The sequence below is a fragment of the Aspergillus pseudodeflectus genome (genome assembly GCF_044049435.1).
Source record: "Aspergillus pseudodeflectus strain CBS 756.74 chromosome Unknown BJX68scaffold_7, whole genome shotgun sequence".
Classification (NCBI taxonomy): Eukaryota; Fungi; Ascomycota; class Eurotiomycetes; order Eurotiales; family Aspergillaceae; genus Aspergillus; species Aspergillus pseudodeflectus.
Window position 1 is genome coordinate 410,586 of NW_027263783.1, and position 18,187 is coordinate 428,772.

The 18,187-nt window shown below is 52.1% G+C and overlaps 9 protein-coding genes across 9 annotated transcripts; 7 read left to right on the forward strand and 2 right to left on the reverse strand.

Moving 5' to 3' along the window:
* The first annotated feature begins 171 nt into the window (after positions 1-171).
* Positions 172-1,092, forward strand: BJX68DRAFT_192422 (uncharacterized protein). The gene has a single exon (XM_071037415.1). It carries the CDS (start codon positions 264-266, stop codon positions 804-806), a length of 543 nt encoding a protein of 180 aa, XP_070902717.1. The 5' UTR covers positions 172-263; the 3' UTR covers positions 807-1,092.
* BJX68DRAFT_192424 (putative MFS transporter) lies at positions 860-2,405 on the reverse strand. Its single transcript, XM_071037416.1, has 5 exons — positions 2,187-2,405; positions 1,552-2,120; positions 1,236-1,501; positions 1,133-1,187; positions 860-1,083 (listed from the first exon to the last, which is right to left on the reverse strand). Exons 1-5 carry the CDS (start codon positions 2,360-2,362, stop codon positions 914-916), a joined length of 1,236 nt encoding a protein of 411 aa, XP_070902718.1. The 5' UTR covers positions 2,363-2,405; the 3' UTR covers positions 860-913.
* A 2,058-nt stretch (positions 2,406-4,463) lies between these two features.
* BJX68DRAFT_229576 (uncharacterized protein) lies at positions 4,464-5,004 on the forward strand. Its single transcript, XM_071039060.1, has one exon. It carries the CDS (start codon positions 4,568-4,570, stop codon positions 4,820-4,822), a length of 255 nt encoding a protein of 84 aa, XP_070902719.1. The 5' UTR covers positions 4,464-4,567; the 3' UTR covers positions 4,823-5,004.
* Positions 5,005-5,879: 875 nt separating this feature from the next.
* BJX68DRAFT_229577 (putative proline permease) lies at positions 5,880-7,673 on the forward strand. The gene is made up of 2 exons (XM_071039061.1): positions 5,880-6,238; positions 6,284-7,673. Exons 1-2 carry the CDS (start codon positions 5,904-5,906, stop codon positions 7,584-7,586), a joined length of 1,638 nt encoding a protein of 545 aa, XP_070902720.1. The 5' UTR covers positions 5,880-5,903; the 3' UTR covers positions 7,587-7,673.
* Positions 7,674-7,730: 57 nt separating this feature from the next.
* BJX68DRAFT_263390 (uncharacterized protein) lies at positions 7,731-8,863 on the reverse strand (the record flags this gene model as incomplete). Its single annotated transcript, XM_071044685.1, has 2 exons — positions 7,731-8,476; positions 8,521-8,863. The coding sequence occupies 2 exons, from the start codon at positions 8,861-8,863 to the stop codon at positions 7,731-7,733; spliced, it is 1,089 nt and encodes a 362-aa protein (XP_070902721.1).
* A 426-nt stretch (positions 8,864-9,289) lies between these two features.
* On the forward strand, positions 9,290-9,627 carry BJX68DRAFT_229579 (uncharacterized protein). Its single transcript, XM_071039062.1, has one exon. The coding sequence runs from the start codon at positions 9,314-9,316 to the stop codon at positions 9,536-9,538; it is 225 nt and encodes a 74-aa protein (XP_070902722.1). The 5' UTR covers positions 9,290-9,313; the 3' UTR covers positions 9,539-9,627.
* BJX68DRAFT_253211 (AAA domain-containing protein) lies at positions 9,618-15,092 on the forward strand (the record flags this gene model as incomplete). Its single annotated transcript, XM_071042685.1, has 16 exons — positions 9,618-10,007; positions 10,042-10,216; positions 10,249-10,299; positions 10,356-11,000; positions 11,073-11,293; positions 11,334-11,404; positions 11,460-11,503; positions 11,570-11,923; positions 11,983-12,198; positions 12,250-12,521; positions 12,580-12,663; positions 12,723-12,942; positions 13,005-13,760; positions 13,811-13,919; positions 13,977-14,173; positions 14,239-15,092. 16 exons carry the CDS (start codon positions 9,618-9,620, stop codon positions 15,090-15,092), a joined length of 4,659 nt encoding a protein of 1,552 aa, XP_070902723.1.
* Positions 15,093-15,693: 601 nt separating this feature from the next.
* On the forward strand, positions 15,694-16,186 carry BJX68DRAFT_229584 (uncharacterized protein). Its single transcript, XM_071039063.1, has one exon. It carries the CDS (start codon positions 15,815-15,817, stop codon positions 16,088-16,090), a length of 276 nt encoding a protein of 91 aa, XP_070902724.1. The 5' UTR covers positions 15,694-15,814; the 3' UTR covers positions 16,091-16,186.
* Positions 16,187-16,818: 632 nt separating this feature from the next.
* BJX68DRAFT_192519 (uncharacterized protein) lies at positions 16,819-17,877 on the forward strand. The gene has a single exon (XM_071037419.1). The coding sequence runs from the start codon at positions 17,023-17,025 to the stop codon at positions 17,611-17,613; it is 591 nt and encodes a 196-aa protein (XP_070902725.1). The 5' UTR covers positions 16,819-17,022; the 3' UTR covers positions 17,614-17,877.
* Positions 17,878-18,187: the final 310 nt, after the last annotated feature.

Here is an 18,187-nt window from a genome sequence, read left to right on the forward strand (position 1 = left end):
GACCTCAAAGGATCAAGAAGAGCGGGCAGTGGACAGGAGTGAGACATCCAGGCTGAGCGAGCGCAAATACGAGGACTGTCGCTTGGCGAACGCCAAATCCGGTTGTGGTGGGTGCCGAGGACGAGCTGCAGGCGTACATATAAAGGAAGGCCTGGTCTCGGAGAACAAGACTGAAAGCAAAGCGGTCATCGTGTCTCGTCGCGTCTCGTCTCTCGTTACTTTTCAAACAGCCCATACACTCGCTTGATCCTCCTCTTCTCAAAATGAAGCTCTCCATCCTCCCCCTCCTCGCAACCGCAACCCTTGCGACAGCGGCTGCAGTCCCCAGTGCGGGTGACGCCCACACCCTCGAGTCACGCCAGGAAACCATCGTCTGGCCAGAAGCGACCTACCGGTATTGGATCTCCAGCGGCGCATCCAAACTCGACCCGCAAGACCAACTCCTCGTCGTCAAGGACAGATACCCGGCCAACGAATCCAGCACCCTAACCACATTCTCCATCCCCCCCGACGTCGCGGGCCGAACCTGCCAGTTGAACTTTGACCTCTGGGACCGTGACCACTCGACGGGGTCGCAGACGCTCGATGTCTTTACGTCTGTGAGTCCGGGGCACAGAGATCAGCACGTTGGACGGATCTGGGTTCCTAAACCCGGTGCTGCCGAGTGGGTTTTTTCGTTTCATGGTCTGCCGGAGTTTGAGTGTCCGGCTGGGGAGGTTATTGGGTTTGAGTTTGTGGGAGTGGGCGATGCGGTTGAGGTGCGGTGGGATATCGGGGTTACGGGGCCCAGGGTTTTTGTTCTCTGATTTCACTCAATGTTCGGGCAGAAGAGAGCAAAGAGTTGGTTGTTGTTGATGGCTATTCAGTCCGGTTATATACATGTACCTCGACCTATCTCGCAGTAATACCTAATCTAATCGTGATGCAAGCGTGGCTTTGGAATAATCAGCCAGGAAACACCCGTAGCCCCGAGTAAACCGACGAGCATAGGCTGAAGAACCTTTACCCCGGCCTCCGAGGCGATGACGCCTGTTATAGCTGGAAATACCGATCCTCCGATCTGCCCGAGGAGGAAGATGAATGCTACCCTAGTTAGCGCATCTATACCTAGGTAAAATGTGGGGGTACACACCAAGCGCAGATGACCGGATTTCAGCAGCGAAGAGCTTCGATGCGACGGATATACCCTGCTATTGTTAGAACTTCCCTTGGATATGGACATGGGGATCACAGACTGTAGCAAAAAACGGCCCCGAAAAGAACCCAAGAAGACTGATCGCGACAGCCTCGGTAATAATATCCGGGACGAGCCAAAAGACCAGCTCGAGCGCGAGGCAGAGCACAATATAAATGAAAACCATGCGTCGTTCTCCGAATCGGTGCGTGGGCTCTGCCAGGAGGAGTCGTCCAAGGAACCCCCCGCCGTAGAAACCCGCTGGGACGTAGCCCATCTTGTCCAGGTCGCCATTGCGGACGTCGACGAGGTACTCGACGATCCAGCCTAATACTTGTTAGATACGGGTAAGTGGGATTTGGGGAGAGGGAAGGTACCGCCAGCAGTAATAACCGCACCAAGGTAGAAGAAGAAAAACAGACTGAGGAGCCAGACGCCACCAGAGCTAAGCGTCTTCTGCATCTCGACGCGGGCATCCTTTTGCCTCGACACGGTCGGTTGCTCTTCGCTTGAAGCCGTCTTCTTAAACGTCGCCCACTCGCGAAACGCAACCCAGACGAGCACCAGATTCAGCACACCGAGCCCGACCGGGGCCGCATAGAAGAAATGCCAATGATGGTTGCCGGACGACGCAATCCCCGTCGCGACAAATGGCGCAACGAGACACCCCGCCATATACATTGCATGGATAAAACCCAGCCAGCGATGCGCGCCTTTCACCGTTGCGACAAAGTTATTCGCGTGGGTGTCTTGGTACGCTTGGCCCAGGGCCGCGAGGAAGAATGTAATGGTGTAAAGTGTGAATGGTGGGAGCCAAACGCGCAGAACGTGTGCGAGGATCTGCAGTGCTGCGCCGAGGAGAAGCAGGATTCCCAGGTCGAAGTATTGGCTCAAGTAGCTGTTTGTCAACGCGGCGGCGAACCAGCCCGCGAAGGTTGTGCCGTAGCTGAATGGTTCGTTAGCGGGATCAAAGTAAGGGGCTGGCTTGTGCATGATATGGGTGTGAGCTTACACGATCGAGACCATGTTTGTGTCAATGTCATATTCGTCGCGGATGTAAGGGATGAGTGCCCCCAGGCTGCCGTCGTTGATCCCCGCCACGAAGAATGAGAAGCCCGAGCTGATCAGCTTGAGCAGGAGCAGGCGGGGGACGGGCGATTCTGTGCGGTCAACCTCAAGTGTCTCCATGTCGGTCAATCCTGGAGTAATGTCTTTCTTACAAATGTTCACCAGATTGGATGAAAATGCTGAAGGGACGAGGTTGAAATACAAAATCCTCTCATTGATCGCGCGGCTAAACCTCGGGTTCGATGCGAGCAAAAAGGGCAACTCGGCCAGCGCTCCGTGTCAAAAGTCTCCAGAAGTTAACGCTCTTTGGTTATTGAGCCAACTCGCTTGTCAATCTTGGTTAGCGTAACGTCAACCCCAGTACAAACCGTCTCTGATTTCCTTGCTTCGAAAAGCCTGTCACAAAGTGCAGCGAACCGGCTATTCGTGGCGATGAGCCTAAAATTATGCATAATTTCCATATGGCTTTCGCCTTCCCCAGTCATACGGAGTATACGAAGGAAAAAGACCCATAGCGGAGTTTTAGACTGACCCCGTGGGGAAGTATGCTCCGTATCAAAAATGGATAGTAGCTCCAGACCCTGCAGTGGCAGTGCGGCGGCGATAAAGAGCACTCAGTCGGCGGATTAAAAGAAACCTGGGCAGACTCTCAGCTCATAAAGACACAAGAAGTACCTCACAGCCCTCGCTTGCGGATTATGTACTTTTTAGATCTTTCTATTTCTTACGGAGGATGATACACCGAGGTCGCGAGATTGAATATTCTGAATTGTGATCATGTAGACTAGATGTCGACAGCCTGTGCAAGTACTCGCTTTACTCGTTCACAATGATTATAGCAGGAGGCCACATTATCATACCTTGGCTTCAGGTGGAAAGGCAGATGGAAGAAAAACCAGTCCCTCAATAATAGATGAAAGATGAAAGACTTTAGCTAAGAGCGATGAGGCTAGCTGAAGCACGGGGTCAGGCGAGTCGTAGCGACGGAACAAAGGACAGGAATCCTGACATCAAACAGACTGATTAGCTCCTCTCCGCGCAATTAAACCCTCACTCATCCTGTTCAGCTTCTCCCCGCCCAATCCCCTTGAGCAAGCAAAAGCGGGGGAACTACTAGAGACTGCTGACGGAGACTCTCGGCGATTCCGCGGAAATTCGCTGGTTCTTTGTAATCGAGGAGAAAACTCTCCGCCCAGGGCAGAAGGAATGCACTAATATCCAATCCCCGTACTTTCAATGAGTTGGACGATCCATTGCTTGGCTAAAATGAAGCTTTCTCGTAGCCCTAAGCGGGAGCACATATTGGACGGTCTATTGCCCCGATAAAGCATACCCTAATCGAATCAGAAATTAGCCTAATCATTGTACAATGCTTTCCGTTTCTCCCCTACTACATGCCTCACTCCTATTTAAGCGTTCCTCTCCTCGCCGTCTGTCTGTCCCTTTCTTTTCCCTGGCGGGATAATTCCCAGAATTCGGACAAGACCAACAACATCCTACACAGACACGTCGGAGCACCGCCCATATCCCATCCTCTGGCCAGACTATCAATAACGACAGCCGCAATTGCCGCGGCGGTGTTTCACAATTGTCCCGCGAGCTCAGCGATCGTCGCGGATTGTGCGAGGACACATTCGGTCCTAAATGATGTGCTCTGTATAATGATTCTTGCTGTGCCGATTGCGGTTGGGATTGTTTGTGACTGCTTCGCTTTCATATAATATTGTGGGAGAATAGGCTGGGCTTGAGTGAAGTAGATATGACATGCGGGTGTGAAACGTACCTAGAGCGGAAACCGTAATTCCCGCGGCGGGATGGAGACTGAACCCTGTAGAACGCATCGTGGGTCCCTTGGAGGGGTCTCTGAAGAACACCAGCCAGTATGGCGCATTGCCCACAGGAGGTGCCTAAAGACATCGTATCAAGAAAGCGCATCTATTCATCAGAGAAAGCCAGAGAATTCAGCTCAACTTCCTAGACTTTTCGAGCAAGTCGCTGAACCCTTTGAAGGTTGCAGGCAAAGAAACCGATGCAACAGGGTATCTTAAATCGGGGCATCTTCATCGCTTTGTCGAGCGCGTCTGAGACATATACTCTCATAGGGCGCCTCGCGGATCTTCAGTGACGCGAAGCCCTGGTCCAATTCACCAGTTTTGATGACCTCTTCTCCTGGACCCCGAGGCAACGGTCACATTCTCGCCATCCTGTTGGACTCTGTCTCCATTCCACCACCATCCAGATAATCCGCACAGAGAGTGCACAACAGCGGCACTGCTCCCAGAGCAGGTCGTTGGTACTGGCCGCGCCCGTCCGCAAGTCTTGATTATGAAAAGGGGCCCCAAAACGCTCAAACTATATTCGGGACAGTCTAGGCTTATGCTTAAGGCTCTGTCGGCTCATCTTGGGGCCCCGGGTGTAGGGTGGAAGCAGAAGAGGGAGCTCGCAAGTCTCGCAGCGGAAACAGTTGCTGTAAGCCTCCTCTATCCACCCAACGACCCTGCCTTGGTAGCCATGCGACAGCGAAGTCACACAGTACTCGACCCTTGTCGGACTCCCTTCCCGCGTCGCATCTATCTCTGAATGCACCGTAGCCCTATATTTGGCATCCGCCTCTTCCCAGATCAGACCGTGCGCCCAGCCCAACCAGCAGCATCTCTTCTTTCAACATTCGCCCTCAACAGGCAACCAGATGATGGGTTCCAGATTCAACGCCATGCCATAATTGTCTGTGGGTATGGCCGGAGCCGAGATGTTTCTCGAAAAGCTAGTTTTGCGAAAAAGTGCGGATGGAATGGAGTTTGGAGACGGAACAAACGAAGGAGGCTGGTACGATGACGATGAGGGTGGGTATTATACTTTGAAGGTAGAATAGGAGAAGGCTCTGCGATTGGCGCTGAAGAAACTAGCGCTGACTACTGCAACGATACAGCCAGCTAAGAGCACAAGAGTGTCGAAGATCCTGAGGGACTTGGTCACTGGGTGATGAATTCATGGGACTTGGGAGTATTATCTGCGCAACGATCTGGAAATGAAGTATTTAGTTTGTTTTCTCGGAGTCAACCTAGGAATATCGAGCAGTTCGTGTTCGCAGGGTAAGAACGCGTTTCACCCACGCGCGCCATCAGCCTCTGCTTTTATATATCAGGTAAAGATGCGGGGTACGCTGGACGCATGTAGCTGACCCCAGACGCCCAATCCAGCCGTCTAGAGTAACGCCAGCCCCATTCCGCCGTGCATATTTCTCCTATCAAACAGCGATCAGCTGACAAACTTGTTGAAGTAATAATGCAGGGTTGTTGACGGCCAATCGTTGGAGTCGAGCCCGAAGAGGAATCTCGAAGAGAAATACGGGCTCAGATCCTATGAGACAAACATTCCATATCATTGCGGGGAAAGCCACGCGCCACGGCGATAACGCCTCTGCTGCAGCCTGCCGCCGTTGATAATTTCCTGGAGTGAGTGTGATAAGCTATCACTTGGCGACGCTAGTATCGCCATCTCCTCCCTTTTTCGGTAAGATCTGTTGCGCTCCGATACCACCCTGATAGGACGCTTATCGCCCGCTACGCCTGCCCATCCATATCCCCGTCATATGAGGCCTTGATGCATATAAGATGGCGATGAGATCCCGTCTGTACGGCTATCATCACCATATCACGCGATGGAGAAAAAAGCGCCTTCTGTCGATGGAAACCCAGTCACTACCGACGAGGGCACCATGTCCCCGTACGGTCAGACCAAGCGTGGCCTGTCTGCTCGCCATGTACAGCTGATGGCTATCGGAGGGTCCATCGGAACTGGTCTGTTTGTCGGTATCGGATCGTACATGCGCGATTCTGGCCCCCTGTCGGTTGTCCTGGGTTATCTCTTGTACGGCCTCCTGTTCATCTGGCCATGTTACCTGTGTGTGGGTGAAATGTGTGCATACCTGCCGATTCGAGGTTCAATATTCGAGCTGGCCGCGCGATATATCGACCCTGCATTTGGCTTTGCCATGTAAGTACATTGTCCTGGTTCCTATACTTCAGCTCACATAGTTAGGGGCTGGGTATACTTCTATGCAGGTGTGATGCTAGTATGCGTCGAATATTCAGCCGTTGCCACTATCATGCAGTACTGGACGACAAGCGTGAATCCCGCAGTTTGGATTGCCATGGCAATGGTCGTGTGCATTATCCTGAACATTGTGGCAGTCGAGTGGTACGGTGAAAGTGAGTTCATCATGGCGTCGACCAAGGTCCTTCTCATCATCGGTCTTATCCTCCTCACGTTCATCACAATGGTCGGCGGAAACCCCAAAAAAGACCCGTATGGATTCCGCTACTGGACGGATGGTGTCATGTACGAGTACTACACCGACGGCGACACCGGTCGGTTCCTCGGTCTGTTCAACGTCATGGTATATGCTGCCTTTTCTTTGGCTGGTCCTGATCTCCCGTCTCTCGCTGCGGGTGAGATTCAAAACCCGCGATACACCATTCCTCGCGTCTGCAAGATGATCTTCTGGCGTATTGTTGGATTCTATGTCATCGGAACCCTCGCCGTGAACATTATTTGCGACTCCCACGATCCTCGCCTCATCAGTGCTATCGACAACGGCGAGGCCGGATCTGCCGCCTCACCATGGGTTATCGGGATCGAGAACCTGGACATCCACGGCTTGCCAGATCTGATCAACGTCCTCATTCTGCTTTCCGGTTGGTCTTGCGGTAACGCGTACGTGTATGGCTCGAGTCGCACGCTGTACTCGCTTGCGAAGGACGGACAAGCCCCAAAGTTCCTCCTCAAGTGTACCAAGTCTGGAGTGCCAATCTATTGCGTCCTGGTTGTGTCGCTAATCACCTGCATCACCTTCATGGTCGCCGACAATTCATCAGTAGAGGTCTTCTATTGGTTCATTGATCTCACCACCTGTGGATTGGTTCTCACGTATACCTGCATGGTGGCTGTGTTTCTCGCCTGGTATCGGGCACTTCGCGCCCAGGGTGTTGATCGCGCTACTCTGCCATGGGCCGCACCTTTGATGCCCTACTGGGCTATCCTAGCCCTGATCGTTGGGTCTGCTGTCACCTTGTTCAACGGGTTCACAGTTTTCTCACCTTGGAGCACTCAGGGATTCATCACCTCGTACTTTGCCATTGGATTTTTCATGGTGACGTTTGCTTTCTGGAAAATTTGGCACAAGACATCATTTGTCAAACCAGCAGAAGCCGATATCATCTCTGGCAAAGCAGAAATTGACGCCGAGTGTCGCATTTGGGAGGACGGCGGCTTCAAGGAGAGGCGCAGAGCGGAGTTGGCACAGATGCACTGGTCCCGTCGGTGGTGGGAAAAGATGTGGTAATAAGATTGTGTCAATATGTAGTCTCAGAGATCATCATCATAAACGATTTGTTTCACTCCCAGCATTAATTACAGCAAAATCGATCAGTAGCCGCAGTGACCACAATAGCCGCAAGAAGAGGCAGAACACGCAGTGAAATCCTTCTCAGACTGAGTCGTCGCTCCAGCCACATGACATCCGCGCTTCCTCCTCATCCCAGTCCTCCCCCACTCCGCTCGTCCCTCCCTCATCCAGGGTTTTCTCTATCTCCAGCTGTGCTTCTTCTGACTTAGATCCGTGCCAGCGTGTCTTCAATTCATCGGAGATGCAGCAATTTGCCTGGCCGCCGACCTCTCTCAATTCCAGCTCCCTGTTTCCGCCCTCGAATACCAGTTCAAATCGGCCACTCGGTTGACCGCGCGCAAACGCAATCAGAGCTCTAAGCAGTGCCGCAAGCCTCTTGAGCTGCGGTTTTTGTTCTTCCTCCCACTCTTCTACTTCCTGTTGCACGTTTTTGACACGCACGTCACTGAAGAGACCACGGTTATAAAATCCAACGATGAAATTCGGTACCTGGGCGAACCACAGCCGGGGCAGTTCGCCTCTCAACACGTCCGTATATTCTTTTCTGGCAGATCGGGTCTTGAGATCGAACATGGCTGATTGTGGGATAGCCGTCCCTGCTGTCTCAACGGCAAGCACCGCGACTTTCTCTGCAGCAACTGAGCCCACCGAACTATGTTGCAACGGCTTGAGCAGATCGTCAGCATCCCCCGCTGGGTCCTCAACATGAGAGGTATCAGGCCTGTGGAGATTGGGAAGATACCCGTCTCCCTCGTATCGGATAGCACAGGATATCCCGGCGAAGTTATACTTCAGAATTCTTTGGTGGGACTCTGAACCCTTGACATCTTTATTCCAAGTCGTGTTTGCCTCTGGAAATGTATGTCCGTACCCAAAAACGCCAGAGATTTTTCAGTTGGGGAGGCCTCCCGCCGCACGAGAAATACGGTCGCCCCGATCGCTTCCACAATCATCCTAAACCCTTGGTCCGGATCTGTCACAAACCGGAGCAGGTTGCGCAAGGTGCTGATGCAAGCAAATATATCGAGATCATTCAATTCGAACTCAGGGTTATCGTGGAGGATCGCTTCGAGGGCAGGCTGGAACACATGCGCGGCGAATCTTGCCGCATTTTGATCGCGAAAGTATGAACCGCTATCTTCGGGAAGCTTTTTGAGAGTTGCCACGGGGGTCCAGGCCGGTGGTGAACCTGCGCGACAAGCGATCGTCAACATGCTCCTAAACCATTGCAACACCGGGTCTTCTTACCGGGAATAAGGATGGTAGGACATTTCCGATTCAGCCAATTGTACGACCCTATCACCTTGCAATTGGTGATTTTTGGAGGCTTGCCTGAGGGTTTATTTTGACATAGCTGGTCCAGTTCCTGTTTGCTGATAGTGGCCAGGAGTGAGCCCAAAGGTGGCGGTTGAACTGTTGTCGTTCCCGCTCTCGATTCTCTCGAAGGGATCCAGCCACGTCTGCCGAACCCTCGACGAAAGTCTCCGTCGCGCCAAGGTCTTGCCATATGATGACTCTGTCAGTAGGTAGTGGAGTGTTGGCTGAGAAAGGTGTTTTGGTATCTCGGATTGGTGATATAGCGACACAGATACAGCGAGGCAGTTCCAGGAAAAACAAAAGGTGAATGGAGTTGATAAATGGTTTCTTCTGTCATTAGCAGCCTTATGCTTTGCTGCCTATTTAGTCTGCAAGGCATCTTTATCCTTCTTCTTTATTATGTCTGTTTATTTCTTTTCCCCGCGTTGGCGTTTACGTTTTCCTTATTGGGTAGCAGTGTTGCGCCTCCTGTGGCACGGCCACTGGTTGGCAAAGCGTTCACCACCACAAAGATTGCAGTGTTTGCGGCGCTGCGGCCAGATCAGCCTGCCAGCACTGCCGCCTTTGGCTGACTTGCTATTTAACACAGTCCAAGCTGCGACATTCGGCCCTCTCCTGGCCCTTCATACCCGATTACCATCACTCGCAAACATGGCATCCCAAACAAGATCCGCCAGACTCAGCAAATTCCTTTCGCTCGTCGTCAGTGGCAAGCGCCTGGTTACCACTGCCGACAGCTTTGTGTTGCTGCTAGAGTCTGTTCAGGACCAGACCGACCATGCCGCTTGTGTCGAACGCATAATCGCGAGCCCTCCAGCACGCAATGCCCTGCACGCCGGATTACGTTTCAATACCAAGCCTGACTTTTTGAACAAGCACATGTCCACCTTCATCGCTTATCTCATGGAACCGACTGTCAAGGCGTTATGCAATGGACAATTGCTGATTGTCGAGCCTTGCACCGTCTGGAATGCCTTGCTGCAGGCTTTCCGAAGTGGACAGCTTACTGCGCCAGCCCCTCAAGCCTTCGCATGGCTGCTGGTGAGGAGAGAATTCAAAACCTATAACCGTCCAGTATCTGTACGATCGATGGACTCGAGGAAAACACCATTCAATGCCGTCTCTTAAACACCTTGGAACAACAGCACGCGGAGTGTGGGATATGGATACGCCAGACCGAACTGCTAAAACACAGGTCTGGACGCAAAAGCTTCTCGATGAGCATGTGTCCAATGTTCAGAGCCTAATGAGTAGGTATGACCAATGTCAGGCAAAACTTGAGAAATGTGGAGCGAGAGGACCCGTGAAATTCTTCGCTCAAAACGCATCATTGGTTGCACCACCACAACGGCTGCGATGAACTCTCGGGATCTAATGGATAAGAGGCAGGGGAGATTCTCGAATCTCATGTCCTTGTCGCAATGGGGCCCAGAACCAAGCAATTGATCATGATAGGTGATCACAAACAGCTGCGTCCGAAGATCAACAACTATTCACTGTCCGTGGAGAAGGGATCGGGGTATGATCTGAACCGATCGCTCTTCGAACGCCTTGTGGGCTCCGGGTACTCTCATTGCACTCTTGCTAAACAACATCGCATGGTACCTGAGATCTCATGCCTTGTGAGGAACCTGACTTACCCTGACCTCATGGACGGTGACAGAACGTTGAATGGACCAGAAGTAAGGGGGCTGCAGGATGGTGTGATCTTTATTAACCATACTCATCCTGAGGACACGTTTCGAGAGGTCTCAGATCGGTATGATGCCGGCACAAAGGGTAGCAAACGGAACACATTTGGGGCACAGCTAGTGCTTAAAATCGTCCGATACATCGGCCAGCAGGGCTATGGAACTAATAAGCTCGTCGTTCTCACACCATACCTAGGTCAGCTCCATCTGCTCCGTGAAGAGCTACGCAAGGAATCAGATCCTGTTCTTAATGACTTGGACTCGTACGACCTCGTTCGAGCTGGCCTGATATCTCAAGCAAGTGCCCAGCATACCAAGCGCCCAATCAGATTATCAACAATTGGTAGGAGTGTTTTCTTTTCCATTTTGTCTGCTTCCTACCTCGAGCTTCCAGTTGCTAATTCACAATTCAAAGACAATTATCAGGGCGAAGAAAGCGATGTTATTATTGCCACACTTACTCGAAGCAACGGAGACGGTGAGATCGGCTTCATGTCGGCGCCGCAGCGTTTGAACGTGCTTCTTTCCCGGGCCCGAGATGTTCTCATAATGATCGGAAACTCCCAAACTTTCAAACAAAGCCGAAAGGGCCAAGATATCTGGATACCATTGTTCGATCAACTTAAACGGTCTTCTGTATGATGGACTTCCAGTCCGGTGTGAGCAACATCCGCAGCGAAAGGCTGTGCTCCGAGAAATCAATCATTTCGAGAAGCTATGCCCTGATGGAGGGTGTCAGCAAGCCTGGTATAATTCTCTTGCCCTTGTTAGTCATTGATTGGCAGCCGCTAATATATTGCAGTGGAACCAAGCTAAACTGCGGCCTCCACGACTGTCCGCAAAAGTGTCACCAGTTATCTGACCATTCCAAGATGCAGTGCCGCAAGATTATCAAGTGGACTTGAAGTCGAGATCACAAAGTTACACGACCATGCTTTCAGCAACAAAATCTATGCTCTCACTGCGACGAAGAAGACAAAGAAACCGAACGGCGACGGAAGCGAGATATGGAACTCGATGCTAAGAGGGAGGCTCAACTGAAGGCCTACATTGACGAGGTAGCGCAAATAAAAGACGAGATCTTGCACGAGAGGCGCGTTCAAAAGGAGCAACGCGACGAGCAGGAGAGGCAACAAGTACTCCAGCAACATCGAGATGACCTCAATCAACTGCGGACAAATATTGGCGGCTCCCCCCGAAAATTATCTTCAACCATCAGCAAGCCCAGCGAACCATCGTCGCCGTCTGGACGGTCACATTATGCAGGTACCAACGCGGAGCGACAGTCAAAAAAAAAAAAAGCTCAAACAGTAACGGTGTTCTAGAGGCTCTCTCTTCGGCTGAACAAGACTGGGAGTATCAGAAAGAATACGAAGGGGCCAAGAGCACGGAGCTGGACAAGCTGATGAGTATGATTGGTCTGAAAAGCATCAAACTCAAATTCCTCGCTATCAAGGCCCAGGGAGATGCGGCTTTAAGGCAAAACATTGACTTCAAAGAGGAGCGATTCGGCTCAGTACTCCTTGGTAACCCGGGGACAGGTGACCTTGTAAGCCGAACAATGATTGAATGTCACTAACATAATCCTACAGGGAAAACAACGGTCGCGCGCATCTACGCCAAGTTTCTGACATCTATGGGTATCATTCCCGGAAGCCACATTGAAGAGACAACGGGGTCTCGTCTTGCGAATGGCGGTGTATCGGGCTGCGAGAAACAAATCAATGCTATCCTTAACAAAGGAGGTGGGGTGCTCTTCATTGATGAGGCTTACCAGCTCGCTCCAGGCGCCATGGGCTCGCAAGTGCTTGACTTTTTGCTTGCAGAGATCCAGCGACTCACGGGCAAGGTGGTCGTGGTTCTCGTAGGTTATAGTGAGCTTTGCTCACAACCCTGGGCTTCCAAGTCGGTTTCCCCACGAGTTCACGTTCGAAGACTATAGCGAGACGGAACTACGATCAATCCTGGAGTTTAACATTGACAAGAAATTCAGCGGCCGAATGAAAGTCGAAGGGTGCATTGGGGGGCCTCTAGCAAGGCACTCCAAAACTGCTCCGCCTGGAAGAAGCTACAAGAAATGATCGGTCTTGGGACTGTCAAAGACACATTGCGTGCCTTACTAGACAGCAAACAGACCAACTACGAGCGAGAGCTTGTGGAGGAGCCCTTGGTTGACTTCACTCTGAACCGCGTCTTTCTGGGGTCGCCTGGGACCGGGAAGACGACGGTTGCTAAGCTATATGGTAAGGTCCTAGTAAACATTGGGTACTTGTCAAATGGCGAGGGTAAGCAGCCGCGCTCACTGTACTTGCCGGATGTTTAACCGAGAACTCCAGTTGTCGTCAAGAGCCCGCAGACTTTGTGGGAAGTGTGATAGGGCAGTCGGAACAGAATACCAAGGGCATCTTAGCTTCCACTGTTGGGAAAGTCCTTGCGATCGATGAGGCCTATGGGCTTTTCGGGGGTGGGACTCGCGACCCAGCCGGTGCCCACACGAATCAGTACAAGACCGCAGTTGTCGACACAATCGTTGCAGAGGTACAAAGTGTCCCGGGAGATAAGCGATGTGTGCTCCTTCTAGGGTACGAAGAGCAAATGAGGAGAATGTTTCAAAACGTCAATCCGGGGCTGTCGAGGCGGTTCCCCATGGATGCCGCATTTGTCTTCGACGACTTCTCAGATGATGAACTTGGCCAGATACTAGACCTCAAGCTACGACAACAAGGATTCAAGGCTTCAGCTCAAGCTAGGAAAGTCGCACTGGAAGTTCTGTCCAGAGGTCGAAACAGTCCACACTTTGGAAATGTTGGGGAGATAGATAACCTCTTGGACGGTACCAAACTCCGTCAGCAAAAGCGACGCTCCTCAGCGAAGAAGACTAAAGCGTCTTGGAGCGACCTACTGCCGCAAGACTTTGATCCCGACTATGACCGCGGGGACAGCAGCGAGACCAACATCCCAATGCTGTTCCAGGGCATTGTGGGGTGTGAGACGATAGTCAAACAACTGGAAGGTTATCGTCAAACTGTCAAAAATATGCGGCATTTGGACATGGACCCGAAGGAGCAGGTTCCCTTTAACTTTTTTTTCCGAGGCCCGCCTGGTAAGTATGCGCACCAGACATATCTCTAGTCGACTGCTAACCAAGTTCAGGAACTGGGAAGACAAGCACTGCCAGGAAGATGGGCAAAGTCTACTACGATATGAATCTGTTGTCCTCCGCAGAAGTCATCGAAAGTTCAGCAACTGATTTGATAGGGTCGTATGTCGGCCAGACCAGTCCCAAAACACAGAAGCTCTTGGAGAAGGCTTTAGGAAGAGTGCTTCTGATTGACGAAGCTTATCGACTTGCTGAAGGGCACTTTGCAAAGGAAGCAATGGACGAGATTGTGGACTGCATCACCAAGCCGAAATTCTTCCAGAAACTCATCATCATTCTAGCGGGCTACGATAATGATATTAACCGACTCATGGCCACCAACCGAGGATTGACTAGCCGCTTCCCGAATCGCTCGAGTTCAAAGGGCTTGAGCCAGATGACTGTATCGAGCTCTTGATCAATTTGCTTCGGAGCAGAAAAGACAAGATGCCTGCGCGGCTTGGCGGCTTCTGTATGAGATCCTTGGAGTCTCCAAGGCCAGACTTCCTGAGGGACATTACCAACCGGTTCGCCATTCTCGCACGAAGCGCAAACTGGGCCAATGCACGAGATGTACAGACACTAGGAAAGGCAATCTTTGGAACTGCCATTCAAGCCATGCAAGGGAAAGATGTCGTCATAACCGAGGGCCTCATCCTCGACAAGCTAGACGATATGATCTCTGAGCGAACAAGTCGCGCGACCCAGTCCTTCGTCGTGCCTAATTACGCAATAGACCCTTCCAAAGCACCGGCCTTTGACTGGCAACCGGAGCAGATAATTTATACCCCTCCTTCAACAGCAGCTCCATCTGTCAAAGACATTGCGGAGACAGCAGACCCGGCGCTTCCGGTGGATAAGACTGAGACTTGTCCTGCCGGCATCCCCCAGGATGATGGAGTCACGGATGAGGTATGGAGCCAGCTACAGCAGGATCTGCAATCCTCGGAGAGGAAAGAGTCAGATTACCAGTCTCTTCTCGAAGAAGAGTGCGATGCCCAGAAAGCCGTTGAAAAGATCTCGAGCCTACCAAAAGACGACTCAAAACTCAACGATGATACCAAGAAACAACACGAGTATCGCCGTCTGGAAGAGCTAGCATTGCGAGCAAAGCTAGAGAAGCTGCAGAGGGGACGAGAGGCCAAGGAAGCGGAGCGACGCAAGGAGCAGAACATTCAGCACAGCCTACGGCAAATGAGCGTTTGCCCTATGGGGTATCGATGGATAAAGCAGACGTCTGGATATCGGTGTGCGGGAGGCTCGCATTATGTTTCGAATGTGGATTTGGGCGTTTAGCACTTGATCTTTTTTTTTTCCTTTTTTTGCAGCTTCGACGATGGACAGTTCCTAGATTGAAGTTCTGCGGTTTCCACTAATTGTTTGCTCTTGAATTGCTCGGTCGCCCTCTAATATATATCTTGCTCGGCCCAACAGCTCAACAACCACCATATAAACCCGCTCTTGGACACCATGGTATTGGTTTTATTTACCTTAAAACATCCTCAACTTGGCGCAAACGCTCAATCGCTCCTTCCCTCTTCATTGCTGAACCTCCCTTGTTCCTTCCTTGGACAGTCCCAAGATGTGTCAAGCCTGCAATACCCAGCCTCGAGGGGTAAGATCATCTGCGACAATTCCGATAGCTGACAAGGCCACTACACACATGACATGGAGCGCACAGGACCCGATGATGCCCTGCAGGTACCCTAGCAGTCAAGAGAATGCCCAGCACGGCCTTTACTTGGCTCACGGGGGACCATACCCCTCCTTGACATTGAGATCACGTACCGAGTCATCAGGACTCCGCAGTCTAGACTCAGGACAATAGCAAGCCCAGGCCTCCGCACACAGGCCACAACATACTGCAGCTACCCATTATCTAGCAGATAACTAAGTAGTATCACTATCGCGGCTGCCCGGCTGGCAGGCAGTGGACCCTACTCAGCGGGGCGAGAGCGTCTCTCCGGAGCGCAGGATGGAGATTATGTAAAGTCTGAAGGACGACTAATGTACGGAGTATGCCGGCAGGCTCGACTGCATTAGTACCCGTCCGATATTCAATCGGGGATCTTGCTGCCAGTCAGTGGCATGAGGCGCGTTTCAGGGCGTGGGACAAGGACATGCTTCGATCCCGTCGCTTGTGCTTCAAACTCCAGAGTCGGTGCCAGGGGAGGGAGACTAGCGGCTGGGCTACCGCGGGGACCAGCGCAGCTTGGTGTTTTAGTGTGTGCAGGCTTTTGCGACTTGAAAGTTGTGAGTTAAGTTGCAGGGTGATAAGAGGGACCCTGTGCTAGTCCGGGCAGCGGCTCGAGCGGAAGGATCGTCAGTTCTGCGTGCGCGCGGATCCACGCAGAGGACAAATTCCACGACAGAGTTCAGTTGGAGTACTTTGTACCTCAAGCGCAGCGATGACCGTTGAGGTTATCGGGGTTAAGGTCCCCGGGGCGCCGATTACAAATTCCATGATGGCCAGGCCCTCTGAAGCTGCGACAATGAGCGTTTCCACATGGACGGCGACGATATTTACAAGGTTAATGCTGACTGGTCAGCCTAATGCAAGTCACTCAGAAGCGCAACGCTAAAGCTGCATGTTGCAGAAACAGGTAAGGATAATCCTGGCCGGCCGGACGAATCATGGTGCAATTGCAAGCAGGGTGGTGTGATTGACCTTCCATAAAAATCTCATTCAGATCGGTTTTCCAGGTACGTGAGCAGTTTTTTCGAGATCCTTGGAAGCTTCAACAGCGCCACAGGTACGTCAGGGTAGCACCGAGATAGTGGCAGCTGAGATCAGCGCGATGATAAGGAGGGCCGCTTGATTAGCACGAGCTCGGCGATTGGCCGATTGGGGACTATACTCTCTGCATCTCGCAACTTGCCCGGCGCTAAAGGCTGCAATCCACCGTCTGCGCTACGCCAGCCCGCGCGCAAGACTACATTAGCACCCGCTGCATCTCGTGTTTGGCACTGTCCAGTGCCCACTGTTCGTCCAAGCCTTCTCGGAGAATTTCTCGACAACGGAGCAAAACCGCTTTTGCGAATGCAACACGGAATCAGCGGGTGATGGCAAGCGTCATGCAGTGTTTCCGGAGTTTTGCCGCGAGAAGCCAAGAACCAGTGCAGAGTATGAAGCTTTGAATGCGCTCGGCTCTGTCCCAGGCCAGGGCGCCAGATACGAGGTACCTTCTTGGGCGCCCTTTCGGCTCCCGTTACCAGTGCGTGACTCATGGTCAGATATGACACGCCAAACCAGGCATTTGGTCCGACACTTTTTCCTTTTGATATGCTTGGAAAGAGCTATTGTGGTTTAGCCTTGATGTCTGGCGAGTGCAGAAGAAAGGTGACAATCCGCATGATTCAGTATCCTCGTCAAAAGCTGTATATATGCCGGACATATACTCTTGGGTCTGCCAGATCATCGCAGCTCAACGCTCAGGGTACCGGCGATTGCAGAATCGCACCCCTACCCAAGGATGATTTGCCTCACATCGGAACAAAATCCGGTTTCAAACGAGCCTATGCACGGGAGGTAGTATATTTCTGCAACGACGGAGTAAAGTTCAGCCTCTCCCACTCGACGTCATGGCGTGGGATGGTGCAGACGATTAGCAGGGCAGCCTGTCTCGATCCACGCAGTCGGCAACCAGCAGGAGTGCCCGTTGCTGCTGTTCAGACTCCATGGAGGTCCGTCCATCCAGCATGGAGAGGCCCGAGTCCTCGTTTTCTGTACCTCCAGAGCTCATCAGGCTCAAAAGTCTGGGGTAATCTGGAAACCACCGTTAGATGGGCACCCGAGTCCAGGAACGAGAACACATGATTCGGCAACGGAGGACACACTTCCGGAATTGTTGTGTCGAACGAAATAGTGCACAACGAAATCCCAATTGCGCCTGCATTAAATCGCATGAATTTGATTAGCAGACCATTTAGCTTGCATGTGCATGGCAAACACCCATTATTCGAAAAGGGTTAAGGGCGTCAGGCGGGCAGCTAATGCAACGTGGAGAATGTGGCTCGTTTCCAGAACCTCGCGTTCCATGCCATCGTTCAGGGGGACGGACCTTGGGCTGGAAATCCTGGGGGAAGACCGTCCGAATCTTTTCGACCGTGGCGGTTCTGGTCCTCCCTAACAACTGCAATCAATCATTCGATTCGCGAGTGAGAGTCTCCACAGGAAATCCACGTCGGGCGATTGGCACAGACGCAGCAGGCTCCACGAAAATCCCCCACATGAACGGCCGAATTCAGTGTGCTCTCCCCAGAGTCCCCACAAAATGACGCTCTCTTCCCATCGCTGGCCTCGCCTTTTTTGGCCGAGTTATTTTAACTTCGCTGGGGTCAAACAATGCGGCGCCAACCGCCACCTTTCGAGAAGCCGTGGCTCGTTGCTC

Bases quoted from the DNA above. Each gene is read 5' to 3' on its own strand.
- BJX68DRAFT_192422 (XM_071037415.1), top strand. From the start codon at position 264: ATGAAGCTCTCCATCCTCCCCCTCCTCGCAACCGCAACCCTTGCGACA.
- BJX68DRAFT_192424 (XM_071037416.1), bottom strand. From the start codon at position 2,362: ATGGAGACACTTGAGGTTGACCGCACAGAATCGCCCGTCCCCCGCCTG. The intron at 1,502-1,551 runs GTACCTTCCCTC...AACAAGTATTAG, and splicing joins TGCGGTTATTACTGCTGGCG to GCTGGATCGTCGAGTACCTC. The intron at 1,188-1,235 runs GTCTGTGATCCC...TAACAATAGCAG, and splicing joins CGGGGCCGTTTTTTGCTACA to GGTATATCCGTCGCATCGAA.
- BJX68DRAFT_229576 (XM_071039060.1), top strand. From the start codon at position 4,568: ATGAAAAGGGGCCCCAAAACGCTCAAACTATATTCGGGACAGTCTAGG.
- BJX68DRAFT_229577 (XM_071039061.1), top strand. From the start codon at position 5,904: ATGGAGAAAAAAGCGCCTTCTGTCGATGGAAACCCAGTCACTACCGAC. The intron at 6,239-6,283 runs GTAAGTACATTG...TCACATAGTTAG, and splicing joins CCTGCATTTGGCTTTGCCAT to GGGCTGGGTATACTTCTATG.
- BJX68DRAFT_229579 (XM_071039062.1), top strand. From the start codon at position 9,314: ATGCTTTGCTGCCTATTTAGTCTGCAAGGCATCTTTATCCTTCTTCTT.
- BJX68DRAFT_229584 (XM_071039063.1), top strand. From the start codon at position 15,815: ATGCCGGCAGGCTCGACTGCATTAGTACCCGTCCGATATTCAATCGGG.
- BJX68DRAFT_192519 (XM_071037419.1), top strand. From the start codon at position 17,023: ATGGTCAGATATGACACGCCAAACCAGGCATTTGGTCCGACACTTTTT.